The sequence below is a fragment of the Canis lupus genome, chromosome 10 (genome assembly GCF_003254725.2).
Source record: "Canis lupus dingo isolate Sandy chromosome 10, ASM325472v2, whole genome shotgun sequence".
Classification (NCBI taxonomy): domain Eukaryota; kingdom Metazoa; phylum Chordata; class Mammalia; order Carnivora; family Canidae; genus Canis; species Canis lupus.
In genome coordinates this window covers 17,476,696-17,494,115 of record NC_064252.1, presented here as the reverse complement: position 1 = coordinate 17,494,115, position 17,420 = coordinate 17,476,696, and the positions used below count along the sequence as shown (strand labels likewise).

The window sequence follows — 17,420 nt, the reverse complement described above, 5'->3', positions numbered from 1 at the left end:
CTGCCGTACAGATCACAAGCCCGCTGCTCCGTCACACCCCCTTTAATGAGTGGCTCAGTGCAGGATGCTGCGGAAGGCAGCCATGTGGCGCCGCACGCTGTCGGCGATCTGCTGTGCAGACGCGGCGCGGCCGTAGTAGTCGGTGAAGAGGCCATCAGGGCTGAGCAGGTAGATGGCAATGGAGTGGTCCACGATATAGTCCTGGTCCTCGTCCTTGGGGCCGGCACGGTAGTACACGCGGTAGCTGCGGCTCACCTGGGCTACTTGCTCAGCAGACCCGGTCAGGCCCAGCAGCCGCGGGTGGAAGTCCTGGACGTAGCGGGCCATGGCTGCGACGGTGTCCCGCTCGGGGTCCACAGTGATGAAGACCGGCTGCACTGGGGGCAGGCCAGGCTCGGCCTCCAGGTCTCGGACCACCTGCACCAGCTTCTCCAGCTCATCGGGGCAGATGTCGGGGCAGTGAGTGAACCCAAAGTACAGGAGCACCCACTGGCCCCGGAAGTCGGCCTTGCAGCGTGTGTGTCCGCGGTGGTCCAGCAGACTGAAGTCCCCCTGGCCCACCGCCGCCTGGCGCAGGGCCTCTGTCCTTCGTTGCTGCTGCCTCTGCTCCTTCTCCTTCCTTGCAGCCAGCCAGGCCCCGCCCAGCCCAGCCCCAAACAGGGCGGTGACCAACAGCCTGGTCCGAAGCCCAGGGCCCTGGGGCCTGCTCGGCCTGCCTGTCCCTTCAGGGCCCTGCATGGACAGGAGCCCGTAGCTCACGTGGAGGGCCCTGCCTCCTGGGGTCCATCGGAGGGCTGATGGCTTGAGATGTGCTAGCCTGTGCCAAGGCTTGGGTGCCCACGCCAGCAGCAGCATGGACCTGATGCTCCTGGAGGACAGTGTGCTGGGGTCAGGAGCCTGAGGTCACCTCAGCGTCCTGGGTCAACCCCGGTGGCTGCAGGGAGCTGCGCCAAGCCCACGCCGGCTCTCACGGAGGCCGCTCCCGCGGTACTCCGCAGATGAGCTCAGCTGCGGCTCAGGCGGCCCCTAGGCCCGTGGCCCACGCCCGTCTTTCCCAGCGCCAGCTCCCACCCAGGCACGGCCGCGCTTGTGGCTCCGCACGGCCCTCCTGCCCTCTTGTCCTCCCTCTCCGCCGGCGGGCCGCATCCCACGTGCACGCCTCGCCGGGGCGCCTGAGCATGTGTGCCTGTTTGCAGTAAACCCCCATGTCTTGAAAAGAGGCGAGTGAGTCTGTAGCTTCAACCCCCGACGGGCGGCCGAGCCCGCGCTCAGCAGCAAGCCTGGGCCCCAGCAGAGGCGAGGTTCCCACGGCCGCAGGCCCCGCCTTCCTCCCCTCCCGGCCTCCGTGCCGTTCTCGCGGGAGCCCCCTGGTCCTAGGACACCCCTCACCTGTTCGGCTGCGGAAAGGTCCGTCCCGGGGATTCCCACGTTTGCTCTCCGCCACGTCCGGTGGCCTGCGCTCCGGGCTGGATGACCCTCGGCACGCCCCACGGCCGCTCCACGCCGGCTGCGCGCGCCAAGTTGCCTAGCACGCGACGGCGGCCCGCGGGCACCTCTCGGGCCTCTCTCCTGGGAGCGCACACCTTTCGCCCAGCGGTCAGCTGAGAAGGCAGGACCCCCGCGCGGGTCACGCGCCGAGCGCGACCCAGGCTCCCCGGGACCCGGCCCGCGCTCCACAAACTCGGCAGCGCCACACGGCAGGGGTCGCCGGGCTCGGGCGCTCCCGCACGCTCGGCGCCAGAGCGCATGCGCGGGCGTGCGTGCGGCTCGCCTTTTCCCTCCCCCACCTCCCGCCGCGCGCGTGCGCAGAAGTGACGGGCGCAGCCTAAGGCTGCGCGCGGGGCTTCCGCCCTGGCGCCCCCTCCCCCCCCTCCCCCGCACTCTTCCCGCCGGCACCGGGCTCGCTCTCCCGCTCCACGGCTGTGCGTCGGGCAGTGCTGGGCGCGCGGTCCGGGGCACGACGCCCCCTGTAGGCCAGCGGGGGCGGCCGGGCGGGCCCCGTGGAGCGGGCCCGAGGCGCCGGGGGGAGGGCGGGAGGGACAGGAAATGGGAACTCAGGGAAGGGGCCGGGCTTGCCGGGAGGGACGGGGGTCTCCGGGCGCCCGCTATCCGCCGGCGCGGGGGTCCCGGAGCCGAGGCCCGGGCCAGGACTGGTCGGTCTGCACCCGGGGGCCTTGGGGCTGAGCCGTCGTCCAGCTCCCGAGGGGCGTGTGAGGCCAGCCCGCCAGAGTTCCGAGGGGGAGAGGAGAGCTCCCATTAGGAGACCGCCCGATGGAGAGGCCGCACGGGCTCCAGCGGGCACGGGCAGGTGCTCACGGGCGCTCCTGCCAGCCCGGGCGTGGCCAGGGAATCCGGGCTCCTCGGCCTGCAGGTCCACCAGCAGCGGCTTCTCACTGGTGGAGGATGGAGGCTGGGGGCGGCAGGTGGTGAGGGGCCTGAGCTTCCTGGGAGGGGACGTGGGGGATGCTCTTGGGTCAGGGACGCTGGACATGGAGGACCAGGTTCCCTACTGTGGGGATGTTAGGTCACCTCTTGAGTTGGTGGTCAGGCATCTTGTTCTGTTTTTTAAGTAATCTCTACACCCAACATGGGGCTTGGAATCAGGACTCAGATGGAGTGGTACGCTCGACCAACAGCCCGCCCGGCCCCGGTGGTCAGGCGTGTTGTGATGCGGGGCCCCTGACCCTGGTGTTGCTTCAGATCATCTGTCTGGGGGAGGTCCCCTGGTCCCCTGATGAGAGGACCTAGACTTTGTGGGGTCAGAGGTCAGGCATCTTTAATATGCAAACGGTAGACCCAGAGTCTGGGGTCAGGTTACCCATGATGACTGGCAGGCTGTCAACCGTGGTGGACACCTCTGGCTTCATACAGGAGTCCATCTGCGGGAACTGGCCTCCTGCCCTGACCCATAGGAGAGTGACCCACTGCCTCCAGCAGCCCTTATGTCTGGCCAAACTCCCTTGCATCAGGGCTCCCAGTGACCTTCATTGACCCCTTCACTGACCCCGATCAGAGGTTCATCAGCAACAGGTGTCCAAGACCATGACCACAGACTTATGAACAATTCTGATGAGTCCTCATTAATGACTGGTTTGACTCATCATTGATTTGACTCATCAATGTCTTCTGGCCCATTAATGGTTGATTAGAGGCCAAACAGTGATTCTGATCAAATCTCTATTAATGACTCCAAAGTTTCACTGATGATCCAAGTTCAGTGACCATCAATGACTCATAAATAACTTTGATTAATATCTGACCCTGGTTAATGACCCATCAGTGATCCTTCAGAGATTCCAGCCAGTACTACTATCAGGCACCTAGATCAGTGACCAGTCAGCCCACCTGTACCTGCTCTGGGCTCTAGATGACAGTGAATCCAGAAATGGACTCCAGTTTGTCCAGGTTGCACCCCCTCACCCCATTGCCCATACCACATCTGTTGATCCCTGGAACCTGCTGGGTAGGTACCTGAGTACACCTGCGCAGCTACTCCTCTACTTTCACATCTCCCCTTACTTTCCCTGGTTAGGACTTCAGCTGGAGTTCTAAGCAGTTGTAGCAGATATAGGGCTGGCGGAGAGGGAATGGAAAAAAAACTGTCCTCATTTGGTTTGGGGAGTGATGGGGAAGAGGCTAGTACCCATTCCTAGGGACACAAGTCTGGGGAACCAAGGGAGAGGAATGCCCAGCTCTTCCCTTGGGAGTCCTGACTGGGGTACTGAAAGGGAAGCTGGACAACTTGGTCCTGTGATGGGGGCTGATGGGGAGGGGGAACCTTCAGTTCCATCCTGGGGGTCAGAAGCCTGGGGTCTGCCTTTGGGGACTCCGTCTAGGCCAGGCTGAAACTAGAAACTGCCTGTGGGCTGCTGACCTCTTTGGGTCAGGCGTTCTGGGCTGGAGAGGAGGCATCTTCTAACCTTGCAGTCCACAGGCAGCCAGGACAGGTAGGAGGACCAGGGTGACCTTGTCCCCCACTGCTCCTGTGGAATGCTCTGAGTGCTGAGCTGTTGTTCAGACTTGGCCCAGGCCAGTGCCACGGTCTTCTGCAGACCCAGGTCTTGCAGTGGCATGGCCCCGGGGCATGGGATACAGGGGTGTAGCCAACACGGGGGGGGGGTGTCCCACAGTGGTGGGTTCTCCTGGGGTCACTGACAGTGGGGGCCCCAGGGTCAGAGGCGCCCCGAGGTCCGCCTAGCTCAGGCGGATCAGCTCCGGGAGTCGCTCGGGCTCTGGCTCTCCCCGCGAGAGGTCAGCGGGTGCGCCCGGGCGGGGCCCCTGTGGCTCCATCGCCCCGGGCCTGCGGGGTGCGACACCGCTGGAACCTGCCGCCGCCCTGTCTCGGTGTCTCTGCGGCAGGAGCGCTTGGCCCGGCCCCGCCCCTCCCTCCCGTGTCCGCTCCTCTGCCTCGGAGTCGCCCTCTCGGATCCCAAAGGCGGCAAGTGGACGGCGGGGGCGGGGCAGCTCGGATGGGCGGGGCTCTGGGCCAATGGCCGCCGCGGGGGCGGGACGACCCTACTGCGCGACCAATCACGGCAACGCGTGCCTTCCGGGGCTGGGTAGGCCAGCTGCGGGACGGGACCCCGGGGACCAAGCGCCGCCCCCCCTCCCGTGCGCCCGCGGCGAACAGAGGGGCGCACGTTCTGCAGGCTCGGGAGGCTTTATGCAAACGTGTGGGGCCCGCCCGCCCGGTCAGTCGTCCGCGTCGGTCAGGACCCGGGCCAGGTAGTCCGAGTGCCGGATTCCGAAGCTCCAGCCGCGGGGCTTCCGGTGCTGCGGGCCCAGGACACGGCGCTGACCTCGCGGGGGTCCCCCAGCCCCGCGTCCCGACCCGGACCCGGGACCCGGGATGCCAGAGCACCTGGTCCACGCTGTAGGCCGCAGGCCCCGGATTCAGGCTGTTGTCCCGGGGGGGCGAGGTCCGCGCCAGCATGGAGAACTGGGGGGCCCGGGCCTTGTAGATCGCGGGGCTCACCACGTGGTAGGCGCAGGGGCCCGGGGTCTGTGGGAGGGCGGCAGGGGCGCTGGGTCCAGCTTGCAGGCCTCGAGCTTGGGCCCCGGCCCCCGGCCGCCCCCACCTTGCTGAGGTCCTCGCAGAAGCTGCCCACTGCGCTGCGGCCGCAGATGGAGTAAGTGGGGGCCGAGACTTTACCGACGACGCGCGGGCCCAGGAGCGAGGGCACCGTGTAGGTCGCGGGGCCTGGGGGGCAGCAGCGGGCGGTGGGGGCGAGGCTCGGCCTTCACGGGGGTCCCCGCCGGGTCCCCGCGGGGCGGCCTCCCGGGCCCACCTGGGGTCTGCTGCTCCGCGTGGGCGCCCCAGTTGCGGGGCGCGATGCTGTGCCGAGGCGCACTGGGGTACGTCGCGTTCCCAGCTCGCTCGGGGAAGTACCTGCCTGCGGGGCGGACGGGGCGGTGGGCCTGCTGGGGACCCGGTGGGGGGACCGGGCTTCGGGGGTCAGAGCCGCTGGGGCCCGGGGTCCTTTCGAGATCGGACATGGGGGCACCGAGCCTGGAGTGGACGGTGCACGAGGGGGCCCGGGGCGCAGGTGGGGGTTCCCGGGGAGGCGGCCGGGCGGGTGGGGACGCCGGGGTCACAGGGGTCCTGACCCGGTCCGGGAGTGAGGAGGGGCGCCGCGGGGCGCGGGCGGCCGTGGATGGAGTAGGCGGGGCTGCCGTCGGGGCCGCGCACGGTCATGCGAGCGGGAACCAGGTGGCCGGGGCCGGGGCCGCAAAACGTCCGCGGCGGGGGGAGGCGCGCGCCGAAGGAGAAGGCCGGGGCGCGGGGCCGCGACGGGTCGTGCAGGGTGTAGCCTGCGGGGGGGCGTCGCAGCCTCACCGGGGCCCGCGCCTCCCCGGGCCCGCCCTCGCCGCGCCTTCGCCCTCCGCCCGACGCCGGTACCGGTGTTCGGGGGCAGCAGGTATTTGGGGCCCGGGCCTCGGTAGAGCGCTGCGATGGGGCCGCGGGGCCGGTGCGGCCGCCAGGGGCCGACCCACACGTCGGAGCCCATGGGGCGCGGCGGGGCGCTCGGGCCTGCGGCACCTGCGGACGGAAGAGCGGCCCCCCCCTCCACCCAGGGCTCGGCCGGGCCGCCGGGCGCCCCTCCTCCCGCCTCCGGACTCCGGACTCCGGACTCCGGGGCGGGGCCCATCCGGTATCCCGGGCGCCCGGCAAACAAGCGGGAGCTTTGAGGGCCCCGCGGGGTCGGGGGCACCCCCAGACCCCGGCCCCTGCCCCAGGCCTCACCCCCAGCCCCAGGACCTGCCCCAGACCCAGGCCCTGCCCCAGGCCTCACCCCCAGCCCCAGGACCTGCCCCAGACCCAGGCCCTGCCCCAGATCCCGGCCCCTGTCCCTGCCCCCGGCCCCCAGCCCCAGCCCTAACCCCAGGTCCTGCCCCAGCCCCTGCCCCTAGCCCCAGCCCCAACCCCAACCCGAGGCCCCAGCCCCCAGCCCCAGGCCCTGCCCCAGGCTCCTGCCCCTGCCCCCGCCCCCTGCCCCCCAGGCCCCCAGAACGAGCCCAGTCGGGTGTGAGCGCGCCAAGTTTGGTCTCAGTTCTCCCGGAAAGGAATTCCCTGGGGTTCGCGGATACTTTAGGGGCATCGGGCAAGGACACCGGGGTGAGGGGGCGGCATGGGGACCCGATGCCCGGAGGGGGCCCCCAAGGTTGGTACACTAACCTGCTCTTGTGGGTCCCGGCGGGGAAGGCGAGGTGGGGTGCTGGATTCCCACCCGGCCCAGCCCGACTCCCAGACCCCATTGTGTTCAGGTCCCGCCTCCTGGCAACGGGGGACTGGCCGCCCCTCGCCCCGACCTGGCTCCGCCCATCCTTCCGCGATGCCGGCCGGCTCCGCCCCCCCGCCCAGCCCTGGGCACTCCCAGGAGGCCTGCGGGCTGGGCCTCTGCCCAAGGCTGGCCGCACCCTCCCCCAGTCCTCAGGACACCCTTCCAGAAACAGATCTGCAGACAAAAGACAGACCTGAGGATGAAGAAAGTAAGTAGCGCAAACAGCCTGCTCGATTTGTCACCTGTAGAGAGAGAACTTTGTATCTATTTAAACACGCGAATATTTGCAGAAACAATCTGGGCCACAAAACAAAACTGAAGACAAACATACAAATTGAATAAAGAGATAGCACATTTTTGATGGAAGTCCAAAATAATTCTTTTTAAACAAGACATCTATTTATTTGAGAGCGCAGGCAGCAGGGGGAGGGGCAGAGAATCTCAAGCAGGCTCTGCTCCCAGCCTGGCGATGGATGCGGCCCCATCCCTCCACCTGAAGATCATGGCCTGAGCCAAACCTCGAGTCCCAAGCTGAACCGACTGACCCAGGTGCCCTCAAAGTCCAAAATATTAAAAAAAAAAAAATACTTAGATATGAACAAATTGTCTTTTAAAAACCGCTGAATCTGGACACCCTGGTGGCTCAGCGGTTGAGCCTCTGCCTTTGGCTCAGGGTGTGACCCCGGGGTCCTGGGATCGAGTCCTGCGTCGGGCTCCCAGCATGGAGCCTGCTTCTCCCTCTGCCCGTGTCTCTGCCTCTGTGTCTCTCATGAATAAATAAATTAAAGCTTTAAAAAACAAAAACCACTGGATCAAAGAAACTCAAATGTGAAGCTCCACATGATATTTAAAGCATCACAAAGGTAGATCCCTCGTGTCCAACTCTAGGGCACAGCTAAAGCCGCGTTCAGAGGAAGATCTATAACCTTGAATGATCTCGTTACTAATGAAGAAAAAAATTTTAAAGACCGTTAGTAACTATTTTGGAAACAGAAAAAGGAACAATCAAGTCAACTAAAAGAACGTGCCCATTCTGGAGCTCTCTAGCACTCAGGGCTCCTGGAGAGGAGGGGGGTGAGCGGTGCCCAGAGGTTTGTGGGGATTCTGGTCTTTGCCAAGGGGGCCTCGGCGGGGATGCGGGCCTCCCAAGGGGACCTGCGGCTTGAGAGGAGAGGCGGGTGGAGGAGGCATTGTTTGGAGAGAATTTAAAGGTAATACAGTGAGCCGGACTTGGTCAGCTTTGCATTATCCTCCCGAGAGCAGGACTCCAAAGGAGGAGGGAGATACAATACTCCTACCCCACAAATCTTTTGTTGGTCATATTTTAGACAACCCTGTGGTTACTGTTGAGTTCAGGAGGGTTCGTGTAACTTTCAAATTAGCGATTTTTCCTATGCATCCTTGAGGACATCCTGCATTCCGTGAGGACCTTGGCTTGGACTCGCCGCCCTTGTTCTTAGCCGGGTGCCCCGGGCCGGGCCAGGACTGTGAACGGGGCTTGGAGCTCAAAGTGCAGCTGGTGTCTCCTCCCCCGCGAGGACGCATTTCTGGCTTTAAGCCTCAGATCTGAGCTGAACAATGACACCAGAGCGGGTGTAACAAGGAAGAAACCACTTCCTTGAGTTTTCTCACTTCTGGAATTCTGTGACAGTTGGGAATTTTTGTGTTTAAAGTTTAAAAGCTATAATCATTTTGTTTGATTAGTACAAACTTTATTCCATATACGAGATATCTTACTGAATATTTTATTTTATTTTTTTTGAATATTTTAAAAACAAAAGTATTTGCAAATTGCTAATTTTTTTAAAAGATTTTATGTATTCATTCATGACAGACACACACAGAGAGAGAGAGAGGCAGACACAGGCAGAGGGAGAAGCAGGCTCCATGCAGGGAGCCCGACGCAGGACTCGATCCCGGGTCTCCAGGATCAAGCCCTGGGCTACAGGCGGTGCTAAACCGCTGAGCCACCTGGGCTGCCCAAGAAGGACATTTAAAAAAAAAGATTTTATTTTGGGACCTCCTGGGGGACTCGGTTAAGCGTCCAACTTTTGATTTCGGCTCAGGTCATGATCTCGGGATCGTGGAATCCAGCGCTATGTTCAGAAGTGAATGTGCTTGGGATTCTCTCTCCTGCCCCTTCCTCCCCCAAATAAATAAATCTTCAAAAAAATTATTTTCTTTTTATCTTTAACCAATCTTTACACTGAATATGGGGCTTGAACTCATGATCTTGGAATCAAAACTTAAATGTCCTACTGCTGGGCCGGCCAGGTGTCCAGGATGTTTTTGTTACACATGGTAACTCGTCTGGGGGTCTTGTGTTTTTGATTTGTTATTTTTCTTTCTATTTTCTTATTGGTAATTTTTGCTGTACAGAGGAATGACATTTTTATACATGCTCCTGTTTTATTGTGGCTTTCTAGTGCTTTCTGATTCCTGACAGGGCAAGTCCCTTCTTTTTTGGCGTCCTTTCCAAAATTGCTTGGATAATTTTACACTTTTTTTTTCCCTAGGTGAATTTCTGAGAATCCGTTGAAATCGGAATTGTATCGACCGTGTAGGTTACGGTGGGGAGGAGAGGCTAGGTTAGGGTTTTGAGTTTCCAGTTTAGAAACGGGTTATATTTCTGTAGGTCGGGGTTGGGTCTGTTCCCTGGACCAGAACAGCAATGGTGGAGGGAGTGACACAGGGTGGCTGGACGTAGAGCTCACCTGCTTTGGTGACATGCAGAACCCACGGGGTGAGGGGCACGTGGCGATCATACGCTGCTGCTTGGCTGGTGGACCAAGCCGCGGGCTGTGTGTAGCTGGGCCCTCCCCTGACCCTGGAGGGGCCCCCACAGGGCCTCCCCGAGCTGGCAGACGTGGCGCTAGGTTTTGTCCCCGAGGGTGCTGGGACCGCGGGCTGGGTGGGAGGCTGTCCCCTCACGGATCCCTGCCGCGGGGGTGAACACGGCTCCCCTTGTGTGCTAGTTTTGTCAGTAAATACGGAACAGCACGGCAATGTAGTTGCTTTTTTTTTTTTTTTTTAACATTTATGTATTTGTTTTAGGGGGTGGGGGTGGGGGGCAGGGAGAGAAGCAGACACCCCGGGGAGCACAGAGCTGAGGGCGTCTCCACCCTGTGATCAGGACCCGAGCGGAAACCGACTCGGTGACTCATGATTCGCACAGCACTGTCCCTGGCTTTGTCGTGGGACCACGTGATGGCCGTCGGTGGGGAGGCTTTGCTCTGGGCCATGCTGCCCGGGGTGGGCCTGGCGTCCTCTGCCCGGGGTGGCCCTGCGCCCGCGGCCACCCGCCTCACTGGGTGCCCTCCTAGGAGCCGTTCTTGGCTACCTTCCGGCCATGGCGCTGCCATGGCTCCTCCTCTTCTGCGGGAACCAGGTTCCGACTGGGCGGGGAGGTGGTCGCCCGGCGGGGCCACCCTGAAGTTCTTCCAGCGCCCGAGCACTCGTGACAGGCCCCCCACAGTCATCGGGCGCCCGGCTGCGGGGATGCGGGGCTGGGGCCGGCCGGGCCAGAGAACCCACTGTTAAAACCAACTTCATGAATATTTATCCGTATGTTTTCTTCTAAGAGTTTATGGTTTTAGCTCCTGTACTTAGGTTGTTGATCCATTTGAAGTTAATTTGTTTTAAAGATTTTATTTATTTGAGAGACCCCCAGAGCGGCAGAGACACGGAGAGAGGCAGGCCCCCTGCGGGGAGCCCGAGAGGGACTCGATCCCAGGACCTGGGGGCACGGCCTGGGCCGGAGGCAGACGCTCCCCACCTGAGCGCGCAGGTGCCCCATGAAGTCAACCTGTGTGTGTGGGGTGAGCAGGGGCGTGGCTCTGGTGTGCGTGTGGACATCCAGCGATCCAGCGTGTTCGCCGACACCAACGTTTCCCTCTTGAATGGCTTTCGCACACCTGCCAAAAATCAACTGGCCACAGAGTCCGGATTTATTTCTGGACTTGCAGTTCTTTCCCCCGGTCTGTATGTCCATCCTTGTGTGAGTGCCACACTGTTTTTTTTTGTTTGTTTGTTTGTTTTTTATTGTATTTATTTATTCATGACAGAGAGAGAGAGAGAGAGAGGCAGAGACACAGGCAGAGGGAGAAGCAGGCCCCATGCAGGGAGCCTGACGTGGGACTCGATCCCAGGACCCTGGTGTCATGTCCTGAGCTAAAGGCAGAGGCTCAACTGCTGAGCCGCCCAGGCGTCCTTAAATGATTTAAAATGAAAAAAAAAAAAAAAAAGATTTAAAAAAAAGGGACGCCATTTTATGTGTGTTAGCTCTCCACTTGGATCATGTCAGCACATCACCGCGCTTTTCTTCCCGAGTGTTCCAGCCCCGTTCGGGCCCCGGGAGGGCTGTGGAGCAGCATGCGTGTGCCCTCCGTTTTCTACCCCCAGGCCCCCAGCACTGGGTGCGTGGCTGCGGGAGCACGCACGTCTCCTCCTGTTCCCAGTGTCTGAGGAACAGGAGCTTCGGGGGGCAGTGCGCCCGCAGGACACCTTCCAAGGCTCCTGCTGCATGTTTGTCTTTCCCCTCGACGGTAACTTTGCTGTGTTGGTGTCTCGTAGCGCAGCTCCCGGCGGCACGACCACGACCGTGGGCTTTCTCCGGGACGTTAGGAAGGGGAATCTCCGAGGAGCTGGGGGGGAAGATGTCCTCAGCCACCTTCCCAATGGGGAGTGTCTCCGTGCAGCGGAGTCCCCCCCTCCACCCCTGGTTTTCTTCCACAGAGGATGGCCCGAGACCTGTCCTTGGTCACCTGTGTGCCACCAAGACCCATGACGGTCCTTGACACCTTGTCAGGCTGGTTGGAGTGATTTCCTGTGCTTGGTTCCTCCGTGATCACAGTGACACCCTAGGGCATCACCCAGTGACGCTTCTTCTGGTCTCGGACAGCAGCCTGGCCCTGCTAACGACAGGTGTCTTCAGAAGCTGGGTAGAGATGCCTGACGGGCTTCTGCGTGGCCTGTAAGGAGGGCATGTCACGTCCGTCTTTTCAGGGCCTTTGGACCTCAAACAACCAAGAGACAGAGCCTGGGACGGGGACGGGTATAGGTACAATGTCCATAAAGCCTGCCACCAACTTGAGGTCCACCTTAAAGCTTGGGCCCGCCTTCCACCCTCTAACTGTCATCTAATACACTCCGGGGAGCTGGGAGGCCACCAGATGGGTGACGTACCTGAGGTCCAGCGGAGCCTGGGCTGGGTGCCAGGGATGCTCCTTGGCCGTCTCCTCAGTGTCCGAGTCAGGGAGAGGTCCTGTGTCCTAGAAAAAGGAACGAATACATGTTGGGGGGGGTCCCGCCTTTGTCCCGGAGACTCCTGGCTCCTGTTCATGTCTGGGCCCCACGTGCTTCGGGTTAAGTGAGGAGCAGGTGGAGAAGACGTGGCTCGTACCTGCCGAACAGGCCGAGGTAGGCCAGGTGCACGGCCCGCACAGGCGTCTACGTGCTGGCCTGTGAGGGGTTGACTTCCACGGAGGACAGCGGACTGCAGTGATTTGGCGAAGACGGGGGAGGGCCAGGGGATGGGATGGGCAGCCAGGAGCCAGGGCGACGCACGGGGTCAGCGGAGGTCTCGGAGGGCCCCTGGGGGCTGGCTGCTGCGGCATCGGGGCTGAGGCAGGCTGGGCTCAGGCTTTCTGGGGGCACCATGAGAGGAATCCGAGCAGGCAGGTGCTCTTGGGGTGCAGGGGAGGCACAGCAGGCGCTGGAGAGGGCAGGCAGATTGGGATAATCAGGCCAATAAGGAAATACAACTTTGGGTTTGATTTTGTTCATTTTTTTCCTCTTGTCAGCTTAGAACATTCCTTTTGAAAACTCCATCCTGCCTCTTCTGAGCTCAGGATGAGGGACTTCCAGAGGCTGCTGGAGGAAGGGAGCGGCTTTAGGCCTGGTCCCTCCCAGGCCCTCATGCATTCTGGGAGAGAACAGTGCAAGTCCCAGTCCACCCCCCTGCTCCCTCAGGTGACAGGAGGGTGCACGTCTCGGGGCAGAGCTTAGCGAGAGGATGCGTGCCCTCCTCGGTCTGAGACAAGCCTGCAGGGTTGGCCCCACGGCCTGTGCCTCTCCTACCCCCCCCCCCCCCCCCCCCCCCGCAGTGGAATGGGCTTCTTGGGTTTCTGGTAATCTCATCGGCTGCATCGTGTTGCTAAAGCTGCAGATAACATCTCCCGGTGGGTAACTCTGCCCCGACAGCCTGAGGCGCCCCGGCTCCAAGCTGGGACGCCGTGCAGGAGGCCTGGGGGTCGGAGGGTCCGCAGGCAGAGGCAGGTTGGCTGAGACGCAGGACAGTCCTGAGGACGATGGCACTTGCTGCTGGAACCTACGGGAAAGGAGGGGGCAGGTGGGCCCAGCGGGGTCCCTGAGCTCCCGGAGCGCCTGGACAGCATGCGGTCTCGGGGGGGCTCCCCCTGACGCCACGCAGAGTGAGGCCCCTCAGCAGGCGCCCCTCACCCGTGGGCAGCGTGCACCATGACCCAGGGCACCCCGGGGTCCGGGCTGGGCTGGGGCTGGGACACGGAGGATGACTGGGACGGGCCCGTGCTCACGCTGCTGGCACTGGCCGTGGTGGCGGCCACCGCACTCGCCCTGCACTGGTTTGGCTCTGGGCGGGAGCAGGAGGCGTCAGGACCCGCACCCATGACCCCCGCGGCCCAGCCTCAGGCGGGAAGGCCAGGGCCAGCCCTGCCCCTGACGTCCCAGGTCGGTGACGGCCGCGGCTCGGGGCAGGGGGAGTCGGAGCCGCCAGGATGCAGCCAGGGGAGGCCGCCTGCAGCCGGGGCCTGGGACCAGACACTGCGGGAAGGGGGGGTTCTGGTCACCGCAGCAGCACCTCCACTCCAGACACCTGGCGAGGTGACCCGCGGAGGGGCCTCAGGAAAGCAGCAAGGTAATGCCCCTCGAGAAGCCCCCCGAGGTAAAGGAAGGGAGCCTCTCAGGCCGGGTGCTGCCCTCCAGGGTAGGAGCAGCGGAGGGGGGTCCTCTGGCCCCCTCCTGATACACTTCACCCCTCGGAGCCCCGGCAGGAGGACGGAAGGGCAAGTGGGGGCAGGTGGCGTCCCAGCCAAGGTGTCAACTGGCCAAGCCGCGGCCCACACCACAGAACAGGACCCCAACCCCCGGCGACAAGGTGCGGGGCTGCCTGGCTCCCTGGAGAGGGGCCACAGCTGCCGGCGGTGGTCGCCCCACCAGGGCTTGGGGGACAGAGACCCCTATTTCCCCAAGGTGCACGCTGCTCGGCAGGGCGCTGTGCTGAGCGTGTGGGACACGGTGGATGCCGCCGGCTCCCTGGGGCCTGCTCTTCCCCCGCAGGTGCCCCCTGCTCCCGCCACTCACACCGGGCCCCTGGGGGGGGCGGCAGCCACGGGGTGCAGGGACGGCGGCCTCCCAGCAGCCCCAGGCTCTGCTCCGCAGTCTCAGGGACCCCCTGCCTCCGAGGAAGCCTGGCCCTGGGCGCGGACAGAGCTCCTGGGCCCCGGGAGTGTCAGCCAGGCCCCAGGCTCCAGGGGCCCGAGGCCAGCAGGGTTACGGGGTGGACACCCACTTCTGCCTCAGGGACAGGGGACTCCGGATGCCACCGAGGAGGGCAAGGTGGGGGCTCGGGGCTCCGGACACGGCTCCTTCTCTGGCCCAGGCCTGGGGGTGCAGAGCGGCGGGTGGGAGGCAGGGGGTCCCCCCACTCACGAGCCCCCGGCCCTGCCACCCTCACCTTCCCCAACTCCTCCGACCTCCTCTCCCTCAGACTCTTTGTCCCTGAGAGTTGGCCAGTGTCCTGCCGAGGATGAAACTGCCGGTGTAGGGGCAGCCCTAGCCCAAACCCCAACCCCAGTCCCAGCTGCAGCCCCAGCCCCAGCCCCAACCTCATCCCCAACCCCAAACCCAGTCCCAGCCCCAACCCCATGCGTAGCCCCAACCTCAGCTGCAGCCCCAGCGCCAAACTCATCCCCAACCCTAACCCCAGCCCCAGTCCTAACCCCAGGCCCAGCCGAGGCCCCCCCATCCCTTGCCCCCAATAGTGGGTCGGGGCCGACGCCCCAGGCGCACAGGGTGGCTCTCTGCAAGGACAAGCAGGAGGGGCAGCTCTCAAGCAGCTGGGAAAACCTTATTTCCATGGTTCTTAGGAGTCACCCTTTCCCCAGGCAGGAGAGACACCAAGGGAGGGCCCCAAGGGCAGCTCCCCAGGGCCCCAGGGATCCCAGCCCTGGCAAGGCCCCTGAGGACAGAGAGTGTTCTGCCCCGGAAGGGGCGGCCCCCAGCCCGGTGGTCACGGATGGCTCCTCAGATGTGGGCGTCGGGGGTGCGGGGGGCGCGGGGGTTGCAGGGAGCCCTGAGCCCGACGCCAGCAGGGCGGTGTTCCCCGGGCGGCAGGGCGGGGCCCCGGGCGGCGAGGCGCGCGCTGCAGGCCGCGGGGCGGTGTTGGGGGCCCCGACGCTCCCGGGCCCCAGGAGCTGGGAGGCGGGGGGGCCGGAGCGGGACCCCTACGCCCTGCTGAGCGACGACCTGCTGCGCGTGCTGGGGGACACCGCCCTGTACCGGCGGCTGAGCGGCGCGGCCCGCGAGCGCATCCTGAGGCTCCGCACCGGGCGCGGCCAGGCGGTGCTGGGGGTGCTGGTGCTGCCCGGCCCCTACCAGGGCGGCGGGGCGCGCGGCGGGGGCGCGGGGGCGGAGGCAGCCTCCCGGCCGCACCTGCACGTGCTCGACCCGTGCGAGAACACCTGGCGGGCGCTGACGCCGGTGCCGGCCGAGGCCCCGCTGCGCGGCTGCGCGCTGTGCACGATGCACAACTACCTGTTCCTGGCGGGGGGCGTGCGAGGCTCGGGCGCCGCGGCCGCCTGCTCCAACCAGGTGTTCTGCTACAACCCGCTGACCGACGTGTGGAGCCAGGTGCGGCCCATGCGGCAGGCGCGCGCGCAGCTCAAGCTGGTGGCCCTGGACGGAATGCTGTACGCCATCGGCGGCGAGTGCCTGCGCAGCGTGGAGCGCTACGACCCGCGCACCGACGCCTGGACGCCGCGCGCGCCCCTCCCCGCGGGCTCCTTCCCGGTGGCGCACGAGGCCGTGGCCTGCCGCGGGGACATCTACGTGACCGGCGGCCACCTCTCCTACCGCCTGCTCAGGTACAGCCCCGGGAAGGACGCGTGGGACGAGTGTCCCTACAGCGCCAGCCACCGGCGCTGCAGCGACATGGTGGCCCTGGGCGGCTTCTTGTACCGCTTCGACCTGCTGCGCGGCGTGGGCGCCGCCGTCCTGCGCTACAACACGGTGACTGGCTCCTGGAGCCGCGCCGCGCCCCTGCCGCTGCCCGCCCCCGCCCCGCTGCACTGCGCTGCGCTGGGCGACACCATCTACTGCCTCAACCGCCAGGTCACCGCCACCTTCACGGTGTCCGAGGGGACCGCGCAGTTCCAGGCCCAGGAGCTACAGCCCTTTCCCCTGGGGAGCAGGGGAGTCCTCTGCCCCTTCGTGCTGACCCTGCCCGCAGCGCACCCCCTGCAGACTGCACTCTGAGCAGCTGCCCCCCCGAGACCCCGGCCGCCCACGGTGTCGGGGATCCAGAACTCTCTGCCGGGGCTTCTGGGACAACCTCGCTTTTCTGTTAGGATAAGGCTGCTGATCCCCTGCATCGCCCCCAACAGAGGCTTCTCCCCTGGGGCTCAGGCTCTTTGCTCCCGGGAGCCGCTTCCCACCTGCCCACTCAGCGCCGTCCACTCCTTAGGACTCGGTCCCCGCAGCCCACAGCTGGCTCCCCCAGCCCCTCCTCAGGACGGTCCCACAGCACCCCCGGCCTGGGAAGAAGGCCTGGCTGCAGGCCGCGGGGCCTCCAAGCCGGGGACTGATGTGGCCCTAAGGACCAGGACTTGGTCTGTGGAGGAAGAGGTGGCTGGAAACACAGTCACACCCCTGTGTGTTGTCCTGAGCGAGTGCTTCAAGCTGGGCAGGGCGTCTATGAGGGAGTGGGAAGGGGGACAAGGGACGGAGAAGTCCCCGGGAAATGTCCTTGCCTCAGGCCTCGGGAGCCTGCTTGGCTCTTCTGGGAACAACTCTGGAGCCCTCCTTTGTCCAACTGGTCCCCAAGGCCTAGAACCTTGTCTCTGAAACCACTCTGCCGCCTGTAGGCCCTGCCAGGTCTGGCCAGGACCTCTTGGGCTCACACCCCTTGGGGGGGGTCCCTCCCACCTGCTCTGCCCTGGAAGCCAGCCTCACCTCCCACCAACTCTGGTTCTTACACAAGGCCCAGCTTCTCCCCGAGCTCTTTCCCATGAGCCACAGGCCTCAACATTACCTTCATTCTTCTCCTCTGTGAAACGGGGATAACGACCATCTGTCACTCAGGAGACTTGTGAGAACATACGGTCATATTTGTGAGCACCTCGGACAGTGCCTAGGATGAATGAACGATGTTGCCCTTTACCTATTTTGGAATCCACCACAGGAAGGCAAATAAATCTGACTGACTACTGCTGCCCGTCCCACCGTCTGACCTGGTTTGTCCCTATCCAGCCCCATTTTTGCTTTTTATTCTGCTTGGTGCTGCTGGCACTAAATATATTTAATTCATTGAAGGCATCTGCATCTTATAATTCTCATTTTTTGTTTGCAAGGTTTGGAAAGCTGCTGGGTAGGACAGAAAGG

General features: G+C 63.9%; 3 protein-coding genes across 4 annotated transcripts; 1 reads left to right on the top strand and 2 right to left on the bottom strand.

Annotated features, from left to right (window-relative positions):
- Positions 1–27: 27 nt before the first annotated feature.
- LOC112665451 (protein SCO2 homolog, mitochondrial) lies at positions 28–6,809 on the bottom strand. 2 transcript variants are annotated; one of them, XM_025455234.3, is made up of 3 exons: positions 6,677–6,809; positions 1,390–1,601; positions 28–868 (listed from the first exon to the last, which is right to left on the bottom strand). In XM_025455234.3, the coding sequence occupies exon 3, from the start codon at positions 853–855 to the stop codon at positions 55–57; it is 801 nt and encodes a 266-aa protein (XP_025311019.1). In that variant the 5' UTR covers positions 856–868; positions 1,390–1,601; positions 6,677–6,809; the 3' UTR covers positions 28–54. The 2 variants fall into 2 exon arrangements, with proteins under 2 accessions (XP_025311019.1, XP_025311012.1); XM_025455227.3 differs by lacking the exon at positions 6,677–6,809 and adding an exon at positions 3,472–4,245.
- ODF3B (outer dense fiber of sperm tails 3B) lies at positions 4,642–6,815 on the bottom strand. The gene is made up of 7 exons (XM_035695955.2): positions 6,677–6,815; positions 5,900–6,040; positions 5,608–5,811; positions 5,289–5,393; positions 5,079–5,200; positions 4,862–5,002; positions 4,642–4,773 (listed from the first exon to the last, which is right to left on the bottom strand). The coding sequence occupies exons 2-7, from the start codon at positions 6,006–6,008 to the stop codon at positions 4,693–4,695; spliced, it is 762 nt and encodes a 253-aa protein (XP_035551848.2). The 5' UTR covers positions 6,009–6,040; positions 6,677–6,815; the 3' UTR covers positions 4,642–4,692.
- Positions 6,816–6,851: 36 nt separating this feature from the next.
- Positions 6,852–17,257, top strand: KLHDC7B (kelch domain containing 7B). Its single transcript, XM_025455155.3, has 2 exons — positions 6,852–6,990; positions 11,517–17,257. The coding sequence occupies exon 2, from the start codon at positions 13,260–13,262 to the stop codon at positions 16,293–16,295; it is 3,036 nt and encodes a 1,011-aa protein (XP_025310940.3). The 5' UTR covers positions 6,852–6,990; positions 11,517–13,259; the 3' UTR covers positions 16,296–17,257.
- Positions 17,258–17,420: the final 163 nt, after the last annotated feature.